This window comes from Thamnophis elegans, chromosome 10 (assembly GCF_009769535.1).
Source record: "Thamnophis elegans isolate rThaEle1 chromosome 10, rThaEle1.pri, whole genome shotgun sequence".
NCBI classification, from domain to species: domain Eukaryota; kingdom Metazoa; phylum Chordata; class Lepidosauria; order Squamata; family Colubridae; genus Thamnophis; species Thamnophis elegans.
The window spans coordinates 18,805,536-18,819,130 of record NC_045550.1 but is presented as its reverse complement, the minus strand read 5'-3'; the positions used below and the strand labels follow the sequence as shown (position 1 = coordinate 18,819,130).

The following is a 13,595-nucleotide window of genomic DNA, read 5'->3' as shown; positions in this document are numbered from 1 at the left end:
CAATCTTTCCTCCAGAGAAGGAAGAATTTATGCCAACATACTGTCAGACACAAATAACCAGGAGCATTCATTAAATTCAAAGCACAGAAGAGTTTTTTTATTGCTACCTCTAATACAAGAATCTAGTTAACCGTGAGTGTTAATTTGACTAACAGTGAAAGCTAAATTGGTAAGGATAGATAAGGATTAAGGAAATTAAGGGGAGTAGACTTAGATCTTTTGTGACAACTGAATGACTTTAAACTGATGACACATTTAACCACATCTTCCAGATCCGCCTCTTTTTCTCCTGCACATATTGTAGTTGCCTGACAACTCAAGGGTTAAATGATAGGATATTAGCATAACTAGGCAGAACATCCATATATGTTCTCTATAATTCTCTATAAAGAATTTTTCTTAATACATTTTTTCTTGAAACTAAATATAGAAAATGACAATCTTTATAATGGCATTCTGCAACAAAAGTCAATACACTCTGACACATCATTTAGGCACATCTAGTATAAGAAATGAAAATATCTAAAATCCCAAGCAATCATAATTTTTGCACATGTCAGTTTTAGACATACCATGTATAGGTAGTCCTCAACTTATGACCACAATTGAGCACAAAATTTCTGTTGTTAAGTGAGACATGTATTAAGTTTTGCACCATTTTACAACCTTTCTTGCCATAGTTGTTAAGTGAATCACCACTGTTGACAAGTTAGTAACACGGTTGTTAAGTGAATCTGTTTTCCCCATTGACTTTGTTTGTGAAAAGGTCACAAAAGGTTATCACATGACGTTGGGACACAGCAACGGTCATAAATATGAATGAGTTAGCAAGTATCTGAATTTTGATCACATGTTGTAACCATGTAACCATGAAAAACGGTTATAAGTCACAATTTTTTTATTAATTTTTTTTTATTTTGTTACTTAAACAACACATGCCCACACCAGTGGGAAAAGAAAAAATCAAAACACAGAGAAGACAAAAAGAACAAAAAACAAGGCGGGGGGGGGGGGGGAAAAACAAAAGAAGAAAAAAGAAAAAAAAACACAGGTATATATTATAAAAAAGTATATCAGCTGGTTACAACATGTTTTGGTGCATCTCTTCCATTAATTCATATTAATTCAAATATCTTAACTCAAATGTTTACCATATTGACATCATTATACCTCCACTTTTAGTTGACTACAGTTATTTAAACATCCTTCATCCTTAACTATGCCAAAGATTTAATCCATAACCACATGCTACCATTTCATTTACTTGTTTGTAAAATCCTCTATTAACATCAAATCCTCATATCCTGTTTTAGCTGAACATCCATAATATTTAATACCAAAAATTCCATCTTCCATGCATATAGTTTATTATAATTCTCCCTTCTTTATGTAATTATATCGTATATCGTAACATTTTCCCCATATTAGTTAACATCTAACTGTATATAGTTTTATTTTATTTTTTAATAGTGATAATTATTGTGATTAATAACCTTTGTATATGGTCCAAAAATATTTCCAACCTTCCCTTCTCATATCCAATTATTATTTATCATATCAACTCCACATTATATACATTACTATCAATATCAATTATTATTCAGCTATGTCTATTACAAATAAGAATAATTAGGTTTAGCTAATTTTGAATTGTATTCTTCCATCTATCAGCCTGTGTCTCTCCAATAACAAAACCTCCTTAATCCAATTACCATTCGTGGATCAAATTCTACAAACGTCTTTATAAGCAAGTCCAAACAGGAATATCTTCGCACGTTTTTGCTTAGGATGCCTCTCATATAATGTCCTAGGCGTTGTCCTACGCTTGTTGCACTTTTCAGCTTGTCTTTAATTCTCAGTGGTGGTATCGGAAATTTTGCAAATGATGTTTCATAAAGTATAAATTCTTTTTTTTTTTTTTTTTTTTTTATGCTTTTATATTTTATTCAATTTTCAATTTTCACATTCCATTTGCAATCATTTATACACAGGGTATTTACTATAAGAAAAGAAGAAAAAAAAAGGAAAAAAGGAATAAAACGAACAGATAAAAAGGAAACACAACTCATCATTCCCAACCCCACCTAACCCTTGCATCCTCCATACACCCCATCTACCCCCTCCAACTTTCCTTTCTCCCTCTAACACTCCCCTCCTACTTCCCTTTCCCCTCAAACCTTCCTTCTCCCCTTACTCCCCAGACACCCTCCTTACATACTCCTTACATTCCCCTTACTCCTTCCTTACTCCTCCCTCTTCCTTCCCTCTACCTCCCTCCTTGGTGTATGCCTTTATTCGAGTGTTGTTTGATCTAATAAATGTAAAATGAACCAAGGAAAAAAAAAAAAAGATAATAATAATAATAAAAAAAAAGGAACCACCGTATATAAATACATTCTTGTTCTTATTAAGATTATGTTAACCCCCCCCCCACCCCACCCCCCACAATCCCCATCCCTAATCCTCCCGGCTTCCCAGGGCCCACACCTGGCACTACCTTCTATCTAAAATATCTTGTATACATATGGATTAAAAAATAAAAGTAATATATAAAAAAGAAAAAAAAAGAAACCACTCTTTGTGTTGATCTCAGCCCCCCATCTTTATCTATGCTTAAATAGTATAAATCATTCTATCTATATTTTATTCTCGTCTCTTACTTCTTTGCTATTTACCCCGACCTTCTGTAGACTCTCCCGTTCCCTTCCTAAACCTCATGATCCCTTCCAATAAGATTTAAGCAGCATAGTTCCTGCCATATATTCAAATATAACTTTACAGACAAGTAATCAAACTTTCCCTTCTAGTAAAATTTAAACAACGTGAATGATCTTTCTTTACCCCTTTTTCAAACCGTAATTCAAAATAATCTAACCAGATTTCCCCTTCTTAGTAAAGTTAAGCAACATAGATCAGATATTACTTTACACAGGAATCAATTTCTATCTTAAGATAATTCCAACCGACTTCCCCTTCTAGTAGAATTTAAATAACTTAGTTCATTCCACATGCATTTTACTCTCATCCCCCACTTGTCTGATATTTACCACTATCAAATTTATGCTAACATTTGTTTAAAATATAGCTCAGAGCGATTTGTAGCATGAATCATTCCACATATTCCAGTAATACTTTCAACAAGAGTCAGTTAACCTTCTATTTTAAGGTAGTCGCTTCTAACAAAGTTTAAACAACATAAATCATTCCGCATTCTTTTTACAGTTATCTTAAGATAATCCCAAGCGGCTTCCTGTTCTAATAAGCTTTAAACAACGTAAATTTTGCCCTCTTCCCTTGCTTGTCTGGTATTTACCACAAATAACATAATTCATTCCACATACATTTTACCCTCATCTCTTGCTTGTCTAATATTTACCACTATCAAATTTATACTAGCGTTTATTTAAAAAGTAACTATAACAACCAACTTTCCCTTCAAATAAAAGTTAAATAGCATGGATCATTTTCAAATAATACTTTCAGCAAGAGTCAGTTAACCTTCTATTTTAAAATAGTCCCATCTAACAAAGTTTAAACAACATAAATCATTCCGCATTCTTTTAACCACTATCAAATTTGTGCTAACGTTACTTTAGAATCTAGCTCAAAGTAGTTTCATCCAGCTTTCCCTTCTGATAAAAATTAGTCCACTTTTTCTACCGGAGAGAGGTCTCAAACCCCCATTCAGTCCTCAACTTTAGGAAGTCTTTTGAAGTATCTAAATTCTCGATCTGCGTTCTTCTGCTTCTCCGAGAGAGGAGGGGCTACCCCCTCCATCTTGCAGCCGCATGGCCAGCCGTTTGCTTTCTCCTTCCGCTTGTCTCTCCTCTCTTCCGAGCGCGTCAGGAAGTCCCGCCTTCAGAATCCTACAATAGAAATCTTGAGCCTCCGAAATAGAGTTAAGACGAAATCTTTGATTCTCAAATGTAACCGTGATGCCGGCAGGGGCCTCCCATCTGTATCGAATCTGTTGACTCCTAAGCTCTTTAGTTAAAAAGGCGTAGTCCCTTCTTGCTCTCAATATCTGGAAAGGAATCTCTTTGAAGACAATCAGGTCCTGGTCATCAATTCGGAGCCTATTATTATAAAAATTTTGCACAATCGCGTTTCTAGATTCTTTTGTAGAGAAATATATAATTATGTCCCTCGGGAGCTGTCGCTGTTCCGCTATCAATGAGTTCTGGCGATAGATTTTCCGAATCTGCCAATCAAAGTTAAGTCCCGGGCTTCCCAGCGCGTGGCTGAAGGCTTCAGCAAAGGTCTGTTTTAAATTCTCTTGCTTCTTTTCACGGAATCCTCTGACTCTAATTGCAAATGCCTTCCTATTAAAATTTAGTATCATAAGCTGTTCTTCGTTATTTCTAATTTTTTCTTGTAAAATTTGAATATTGGTAGTCAAATTAAAATTAGCCTTCTCCAGACTTTCCAATTTGTTTTCTATTTCAGCAGAGTAATCTGACAGGGCAGACACAGCTGCAAAAGTATTCGCCTTCATTTGATTAACTTTAGATTGTAAATCATCAAATAATTCCAATACAAATTCCCTGATTTCTTTCTTAAAAGCGTTAAGCATTTTAAGGAGATATTCCTGTGTTAAAAGTTCCTCAACAGAAGACATAGGAGACAAAGGCTGTGTTTCCAATGAAAATTCTTTAAATTCTTTTGTAGCAAGACGCTTCTTTGATTTGGATGGCATAATAAATAAGCAAGTAAGCAGAGCTTCGCTCCCCTCTATTTCCAAAAAAGAAAAATTTATTTTCTTAAGGAGCAGTCTGCAGGAAGATAACACCGGCTAAGTATATCAATCATCCACGGAGAGAAATCGCCATTTTGAGGTCTAATTAGACAAAGAAGTCTCTAAGACGAATGGTGCTGGTATTTACAATAGTACTAAAAACATAAATCTCACAGGGGTGGGACCCGCCCGTATCAATTCTAGCTTGAAAAAAAAACTTTGTCTTGTCCTGGGGGGGGGCTAGCCTGTCTGGGGCTGCCAAAAAAAAGGCAGCTGAGAAGAAATGGCTGGAGATAAGAGCTCCGCTTCGGCCGGAACTAATCTCTTTCCACAGCCAAAAAAGAAAAAAGGCTGTGGTTTACGATTAGATCCTAACCTACGGGGCTATTCTCCCTGCCCCTTTCTTAGCCAGAAAGGGGTGCTATCTATGATCTTATTTAGATATACAGACCAGATCTCTGAGGAGCTCGGTGGAGCCCTCCTCGGCAACAGGCCACGCCCCCCGGAAGTCAAAGTATAAATTCTTTAATGCTTCTCATTCCTCCTGCGCTCTGTCTTTTGAAATAAATTTTCTGTATGGCTGCCCCCCCTTCAAACGTTGCATCTCTTTCTCCCTCCGAAGTAAACCAGACGCCCGGAGTGTCAGCAAGTTGAGAATCTTTAAACCAGATGCCCGGAATGTCAGCAAATTGAGAAACTTCATTTCTGACATTCTTCATTTGTATTTCAGGAACATTCAAACATTCAACATTCTCACTTTTTTCTTCATATTTTGATGTTAAAACCAACAAATAGTCCAGCTTTTTTTCAAATCTATCATACGTATCAGACAACTTTTGTAACGCGGAGAAAATCATTTGAAATGAATCATTTGAAACTTGCATAGACGCCATGTTTGTGACGCAGCTATTTCCCTTTAGAAGCTTTAAGGTATTTGCAAGTAAGAACACGCTGGGAGCTGTGCAATCTTATCTGATCTTAGACCAACACAGCCAAGCAATAAAAGTGTCAAATTGTAAGGAGCCAAATTATAGTAAATTGGTTTACAGCCCACTTAAGGAGAATCAGAGGAGATGTTGAAGTAATCTTTCCTTTATCCATGTAAGTAGCATTTAAAACATTTAAGAAATAGGGTAACCACCGGCCATAAACCCATAAAAAAAAAACCAATTCGCCGCTAGATTCTTCTGTTCTTTGGGTTTCAATTAGCTTAAATTTTTATGCGGACCGTGTCTCTTTGAGTAATAAAATCAGCTTACCAGTTGAAAACACTCACACCATTCTTAGGGGCAACCTGCAGTTTCGGTTAGCTTACAGCTAATCCAGAAGAAACTGGCAAAGGAGGTTAAATTCCAAGCCCCCCAGAGACTTTGCGAACGTCTCTGAGGTCACTGGATCTCCTCCAACCTTTCACTGTCTCTCCGGGACAGCTTGGGTCCGAAACGAACCGTCCAATTTCCTTCGGAATAGGGGAATTTCAGGAATAGCCTGAAACTCCGTCTTCTCACTGCTAAGCCCCGCCTTCTTCCTATAAGTCACATTTTTCAGGGCTGCTGTAACTCATTAAATGAACTGTTGTAAGCCGAGGACTACTCTACCTTACTATATCAGTAAAAATTAGCTCAGCTATATGCATGGGTAAAGCTCGAGCTTTTATTTTATTACTGTAGATCCAATCTATTAGAAATTGAGGCAATAACAAGCTATGGATAAAATGCACATATGCCTGGTTTTTTTAAAAAAAAAACACCAGAAAAATGTAAAAGTAAATCAGAATTTTTTACTTAATTTAAAAGAAATGTGTGCACCATTTATGTGTGGGTGGAGTGGCTGCAGGTGTGCATACTGCATATAGCTAATTGGAAAATGACTGGAAAAGGATTGCTTTGTCTCAGCAGTTATACCTTAACAAGAAAAATCATTGTTAAAACAGAAAGTAAGTGACACTGCTTCAGACATGAATAGCTGAATGTTAATTATTTGCAAAGCTTGTCATTTACCCTCTCTTGTCAACTTATCTTTGAAAAAACACTGACAGTGCAGATGTTAAATGTATTAAACTTTAATAAGAACTGTGCTGTTGTTTCATTATAGCAAAAAGGAAGTTATGAACAGAACAGTTGTAAAGACACACAGGGACCAATTTAGCTTTATCTTTCCCATGCATTCTTATAGAAATGGAGGAACACCTTGGTAGTAAATATGCAAACACTCTGCAAAATAAAGCATTGACAGGAAAGGGACTCTGGATAGAAAGCAGCAAAATAAATGTACATAATTAGATAATGAAGAAGGATTTTAAAAATTTGGAATGTGGATACTGTAGATCGGTGGTCCTCAACCTTTCTGACACCAGGGACCAGTTTCAGAAGAAAATTTGCCTTCCATGAACCGGAGTGAATATCATGAATCCAAAGGTAAAAAAAAGGGGATGGGGAAAAATGACTGGAAAGATAATTAATAATGCAATGTAAACTTGTGTGTGTGTGTGTGTGTGTGTGTGTTTAGATTTTATTATTTATTTATCTATAGACTGCACATGTTCCTCAAAGAGAGTCTTATGATGGCAATCTATTAGTTACATAACATCTGCTTGCCAGAAGCAAATCTTTAAAAATGCATGTAAATTTATACAAGAATATATACATATTGATAACTGAGAGGAAAAAGGAGTTTAAATTCTAGATTAGAGCATGTCAGAATGAAGTGCTGGGAAGACATGCAAAATAATATATGTAATTTATGGAAAATTCAATTTAAATGGAATGCAGTTTAATAGGAATATTTTGGTTATACCCAAGATGCCACACATTGACTAATGTGTCAGGTGTTTTCTCTTTTTCTCACACAAAGGTACACTTTGTGTATAGGAAAGCAAAGGATGAGTAAACCTGGTTCATCAGAGGAGATTTAAAACCGAACTCAATCTGTACCAAAGTGCTACAATCAGGTTGGAAAACCCTAGTTTGATTCCCAGATTATTAAAGAGAATTGAATTATTAATGGGACTGCTTATGAACAAAAGGTTTTTAGATTATATGCAAATTCATAATTTCATGCAAAATATTTAAGTAATTACAAGGGGGTCACACATACTAAACCATTATCATTCTTTCGAATTTTATTAAGTGAACTAGCTGTTGTAATTTGTAAAATGGTTCAAGTTAACATTCTGTGTGGACACAATGACTTCAACAAAGTATGATCTAAGCTGAGAGTTTTAAAGGAATGAGATAACTTTATGTCAGGTGACAACATTTTATGAGGGTGAAAGTAGAGCTAAGGGTTAGGCCAAAATGAGTAGGACAGTAAGTAGGACAGCAATGAACAGGATTTTAGTTGGTTTTCCTTTGACAGAGTTATTTTTAAAATAAAATAACTATATTAGGTTTATTGCTTTGTGTTTGTGTTGAGAATAATTTCTCAAATTAATGTGATCAGTAAAGAAAAAACTAAATAATAGGGTCAAGTCATACTTAGTTAACACAATATTGTTGATCCTTTAAATATGCTCAAGGTGATTCAGAAAGATCTTCAAGTACTGTATATTCCATCCAATGTACCTATCCAAAATATGAATATTATATATCCTCAGGAGTACAAGATGTTATACTGTCCCCAGGGGCAAGATTTTGTGTTATAGCTTCCATATTTTCCTAAAAGTAGGATGGCACACAGAATAATATTGTGCAAGGCAGTGAGACCAAAGCTTTTTGTAGGCCTTATGACCTTTTGCCATTTTATCTTCTCCAGCAAGTTTAATAGCCTGATCTTATAATCTATTATTTGCCAAGTCTATGTTACTGAAATTTTTCTAAGACTGTTGTACCTAAGACTAGAATATTGATTTTATTATCCCAGTGGATAATCATCTCAAAATTGTGAAACAAAAGTTTAGCCACAGAGATGGCAGTGTATTATTTAGAAGTATCCAAATTATGATTTTATAGCTTTCTTGATATTTTTCATTCTTTGCAATAGTGGAATATATTGGGCACACAGCAAAAGGAACACTTACGTTAAAGTGTAGTTTGGAATACTGAAAATGTTTTATGATTCATTTTTTTAAAATGTTTTTATTGCTTAAACAGATAATACCAAAAGTTACTGTAAAGTAGGTGAGCCCAGGGGTATGAAAAAGTTATTTTTCAATAGAGTGATTTTCTGCAAAACAAATAATACAATCAGCTCAGGAAAAAAATCTTAGAGTTATATGAAACAGGTATTTCTGCCTTGAAGCCATATACTAAATATTATCAGTACATCTTTAGAGACAATTGTCCAATGCTCATGCACAATCTCTGATCTTCAAACTCATGGCTGATAAATAGATATCACTATCTAAATTTCTACTTCAATTCATTCTGAATGACAGAAACAACTGCCGAATATTCACTTTTGAATATCTGGAACTCAAATCCATTTACACCAGTCTGAAGGAGAACTTCAAAGAAATCAACTGATTTTCATGCTTGTTTCATGGACTTTGACCTATAAATTGATTAATCACTGGCTGTGATCTCATTAAATTCAATTTTATAGAAGCAGAAGAAGAATGTGGAAAAATGTTGATTTTATAGCAGCATATATCTGTTGACTTTAAAGAAAGTAGAAGTGATACAGTAGATGACACATTATAATCTGTTGGTCTTTTGAAAAATGGAAACCTAATACTTAAAAAGAAAAGAAATATATAATCCCATTGCTAAGGATAATGCACCCAACTTCCATGTTCAATCAGCTAATGCTCCTACAAAAAATTTTTTTTTTAAACTCAGAGTGTCATTTAGATCTTAGATTCTAAAAACCCAGAATGGTGCAAACCATTTAGATCTTAGATTCTTGTTTTTTTTTCAGGAATGAAAGTTTCTTTGAAAGAAAGAAATCCTTGTGTGCAGTGAATGGGAGATTAATTGGGTAATTTGTTCCATTGTCAAATTGCTTATACTTGGGATTTCCTATTACTTGATCATTCTTTCTACCCTACCCTGAATCTGTGCAGAATATAACAAAACTACTACTTTCCATGACCTAGAACTCTATTTGTGTTGATAAACAATATGGGTGTTAAATATGATTTAATATATGTAACAAAGACTTGGTGAGATTAGTCCCATTATTGGAATATAGCGATTGAGTTATGCAAAATGAACAGGAGCAAGAGAAATGGGATATACTCTGTATGTTTTTTTAAAAAAGACTGTTCAGAAATGTAAATGAATGAACTTGACAATACCCTAGAGAGCATCTGAATTAACATAAATAGAAGAACAAATAAAAGCAATAGCTTTGTTGTAGCCTATTGTCAAGGATACGGCCTACCCTCCAGTTCAAAAAGAAATTGTGCATGATGCCTTCCAAAGTAAATGCAAAAATCAGCAAATGGGTAGGACAGTTTACAAAGGAAGGATGCTGACTAAGGAGGGACATGATTTATATTTATATTCCTGAATGTATGTCCAATAAGGAGTCAATATGGTATAGGGTTAAGGCATCAGTCTAGAAATCTGGAAACAAGTTCCACTTTCATTTCAGGCATGAAGCCAGCTGGTTCTTAGCCCAATCAATAGCAATAGCAGTTAGACTTATATACCGCTTCATAGGGCTTTCAGCCCTCTCTAAGCAATTTACAGAGTCAGCATATATTGCCCCCGCAGTCTGGGTCCTCATTTTACCCACCTCAGAAGGATGGAAGGCTGAGTCAACCTTGAGTCGGTGAGATTAGAACCGCCGAACTGCAGATAGCAGTCAGCTGAAATGGTTGCAGTACTGCACTCTAACCACTGCGCCACCTTGGCTCTCACTCCATCTCAGCCAAGGAAGCAGACAATGGCAAAGTACTTCTGAAAACCCTTATCAAGAAATCTACAGGGCAGGGCAGGGTTAAAAAAATAAAATATAAATGGATGTCTAATACGTGGTCAAGATCTGTTCTTTCCTTTATTCCAAATAGTAGAAGACACATTAATGGATTAAAATTATAGGAAGGCAGATTCTGACGGAGAACAAAATCTCTCAACATCAAGAGAAATGTGACTATAATTCAGGGAGGTTGTGAATTCTTTTTCAATGAATGTTTCAAGGGCAGTTTACACAACCATCTGGATTCTTCCGTTTGTATTATTTGACTGAACAGAATGTTGGACCTGGTGCCTTTCCAACTGGTCATCCACTCTAAATCATATACCTTTCAATGTCATGTAAAGAATGTCAGAAAATAATCCTATTCCAATCAATCATGTTAAAAGTTTCTTCATCCAACCTGGGAACTTTCAAAATATTATGAATGGTACCAAACTCAATGTAAAATATATAAAAATATGATATGATACAAGATTTAATATTTAAAATAGTTTGTTTGCAAATTTTCCATTAAATTTAAACAAGAGTTAAGAGTGTTAAGATATTGCTTTATTTTTAATTTATGTTATCATAAGGGTTCTAAATCACTATCTGGGAAAGGCCAAAGTTGCTATTCCCTACCCTCTTCAGTCTTCAGAAGTTGAACACAATTTTTTCAACAACAAAATCAAAACTTTTAGGATTAATATTTCTTTTGATTAACAGTAGACATGAAAGGGTTCAAACCATCAAAGAACTAAGATATTATTCCTTTCATTTCATTTGATATTGTTAGTGTAGAAATACCAAGACCTAAATAAAGTAACATGACTAAGGGAACAGCATCCAGTGGCATCTTATCAAACATCTTTAAAAAACTGTCTTAACATCTCACTGAAATAACACAGCATTCTATCTACTAGAAATCTTTAATGGATGTGGGAACAAAAGGGCAGAGAGTATCAGTCAGGAAAATAGCTTATTATACTTCATTTCACCTGGTTTGATAGATTGTGTAAATTGTGTGATCACCAAACCGGTTGTTAAACCCGGAGGATCCCACCACTGCTCAGTATGCCTGACAGGTACTTTCTGAAGTACTGCATTTATCAAATTATACTTTTGCCTCTAAAATACAGAGGGATTAGCACTCAAAAAATGGGATTAGGGTATTTTTGAAAGAACAATAGACATAGGCTTAAAACAAACAAAAAACCCTCCCAAAAAACAGGGGAAATGCTGTCACAACCAGTTTGTTGAGGAAGAAACTAGGGTTAGAATTTGTATAATTGTTTAAAATATTCTGACACTGAAATCTTGTGAATTTTTTTAAAAAAAATCAGAACTAAATTCCTTTCATCTGGTCTTCAACAAAGATAAAGTGCACTCTGGATTACACTTTTAGAAAAGTAACTAGGTGGAAAGAATGTATTTTTGTTGACATTCCTGCTTCTAAAGGATTAGAACAGCCCCAAATGACCATGTAGAGTGTTATACAAATATTTCAGCATATAAAAAATTCATTTAAGTTTAATGAAAGTCTATTTTAAAAGAAAATAGTAATTATTAGTTCAGCTTATCTACATACCTCCACAGTGAGCTCTCTGTGATACTCCCCAGGTTGTAGTCATACAACTTTGTCAGAATTAAAATAACCTACAGACATAAGAAGAAAATCTTGGTTAGTCTCTAACAATCAGAATCTCATAACACTGATACAGCCCAGGAGAAAGTTTAGGCTGCTGTTAATGGGTGCTTAACATAATTAAATGAATTGCTTAAGCATTTGCTTAACTGGCATGAGTATTGCCTGAACAAGTATCCATAACAATCAGCATTTCCTTTGCAAGTGTTAGTGATAGAAGGAAGGAAGGAAGGAAGGAAGGAAGGAAGGAAGGAAGGAAGGAAGGAAGGAAGGAAGGAAGGAAGGAAGGATGGACGGACGGACTGACAGACTTTACCCATTGAACAAATTGAAATGTTATTATTGTAAACCAGTATGGAGATTCTATTAGGGTTAATGGATCCAGTCTGAAAATAATACAGATGATGACAAGATGCTAACAAAGACAGTTTTCAATGTTTCTTTCTTCTACCTAATTGGTCTGAATTTTTGTAGCCCAGATTCAGTAGCTTTAAGAGCTGTGCATAGATGAGTCTGTATAGATGAGTCTTGTTTAAAAATTAATGGGCAAAAATCATTAATTCTGGCAATCCTAGAATCAAATATTTTATAATACAATAGTATTGAACAAATTATAAATGAATTATTACTATGCAATCATAGACATGGAGATATTGTAGTCTACAGACTGGCCTCAAAGCATGAACCCATAACATTCCTAGACATAGTTTATGAAGAAAGAAAGAAAGAAAGAAAGAAAGAAAGAAAGAAAGAAAGAAAGAAAGAAAGAAAGAAAGAAAGAAAGAAAGAAAGAAAGAAAGAGAATGAATGAATGAATCTCATTAAGTTTTAGCATATCATACTGACAATCTCATGAGATTTCAGCATCCTCCCCCAAGAACCAGAGAAAGATTATCAATTCTTTCTGGATTTGACAGTAATCTTAAATTTCAGTGTTGTTAATTTAAAAAAAAATGTGATTGGAGTGCCTGGAATAATAAATTCATATGCTAGTGCCCGGCAGCTGAAAAGAATGTAATTCTTATAATTTAATTTCTATCTAAATGCAAGAGATTTATAGCTAGAACATTCCCAACTAATGGCTAACTACTTGGTCAGGAGGAGAATAAAATACATCATTTTCCTAAGGTACTTCGTCATTCCAACTAGGGCTCTGATTGAATCAACCATCAAGAAACCAGAGAAATCCTAAAGAGCTTTCACCAAAACTTTGGATCCAAAAGCATCTTAAAATGTATTATTCATACTACCACTTTTATATTTTTTTTAAATGTAAAAACCACCTGCTAATAATCTGCAGGCAATAGGTTCCTGCTCCATGTAAAGTCATGAATTAAGCAGAATTCGTGTACTTAAATACCTCTGAATATTTTT

At 34.8% G+C, this 13,595-nt stretch overlaps 1 protein-coding gene across 1 annotated transcript in view; it reads right to left on the bottom strand.

Annotated features, from left to right (window-relative positions):
* Positions 1-13,595, bottom strand: part of SORCS1 (sortilin related VPS10 domain containing receptor 1) — a 611,780-nt gene that overhangs the window by 402,882 nt on the left and 195,303 nt on the right. Inside the window, exon 2 of the mRNA XM_032225618.1 lies at positions 12,165-12,232. Within this exon, the coding sequence (XP_032081509.1) occupies positions 12,165-12,232 (68 nt within the window). The remainder of the gene's footprint in view (positions 1-12,164; positions 12,233-13,595) is intronic.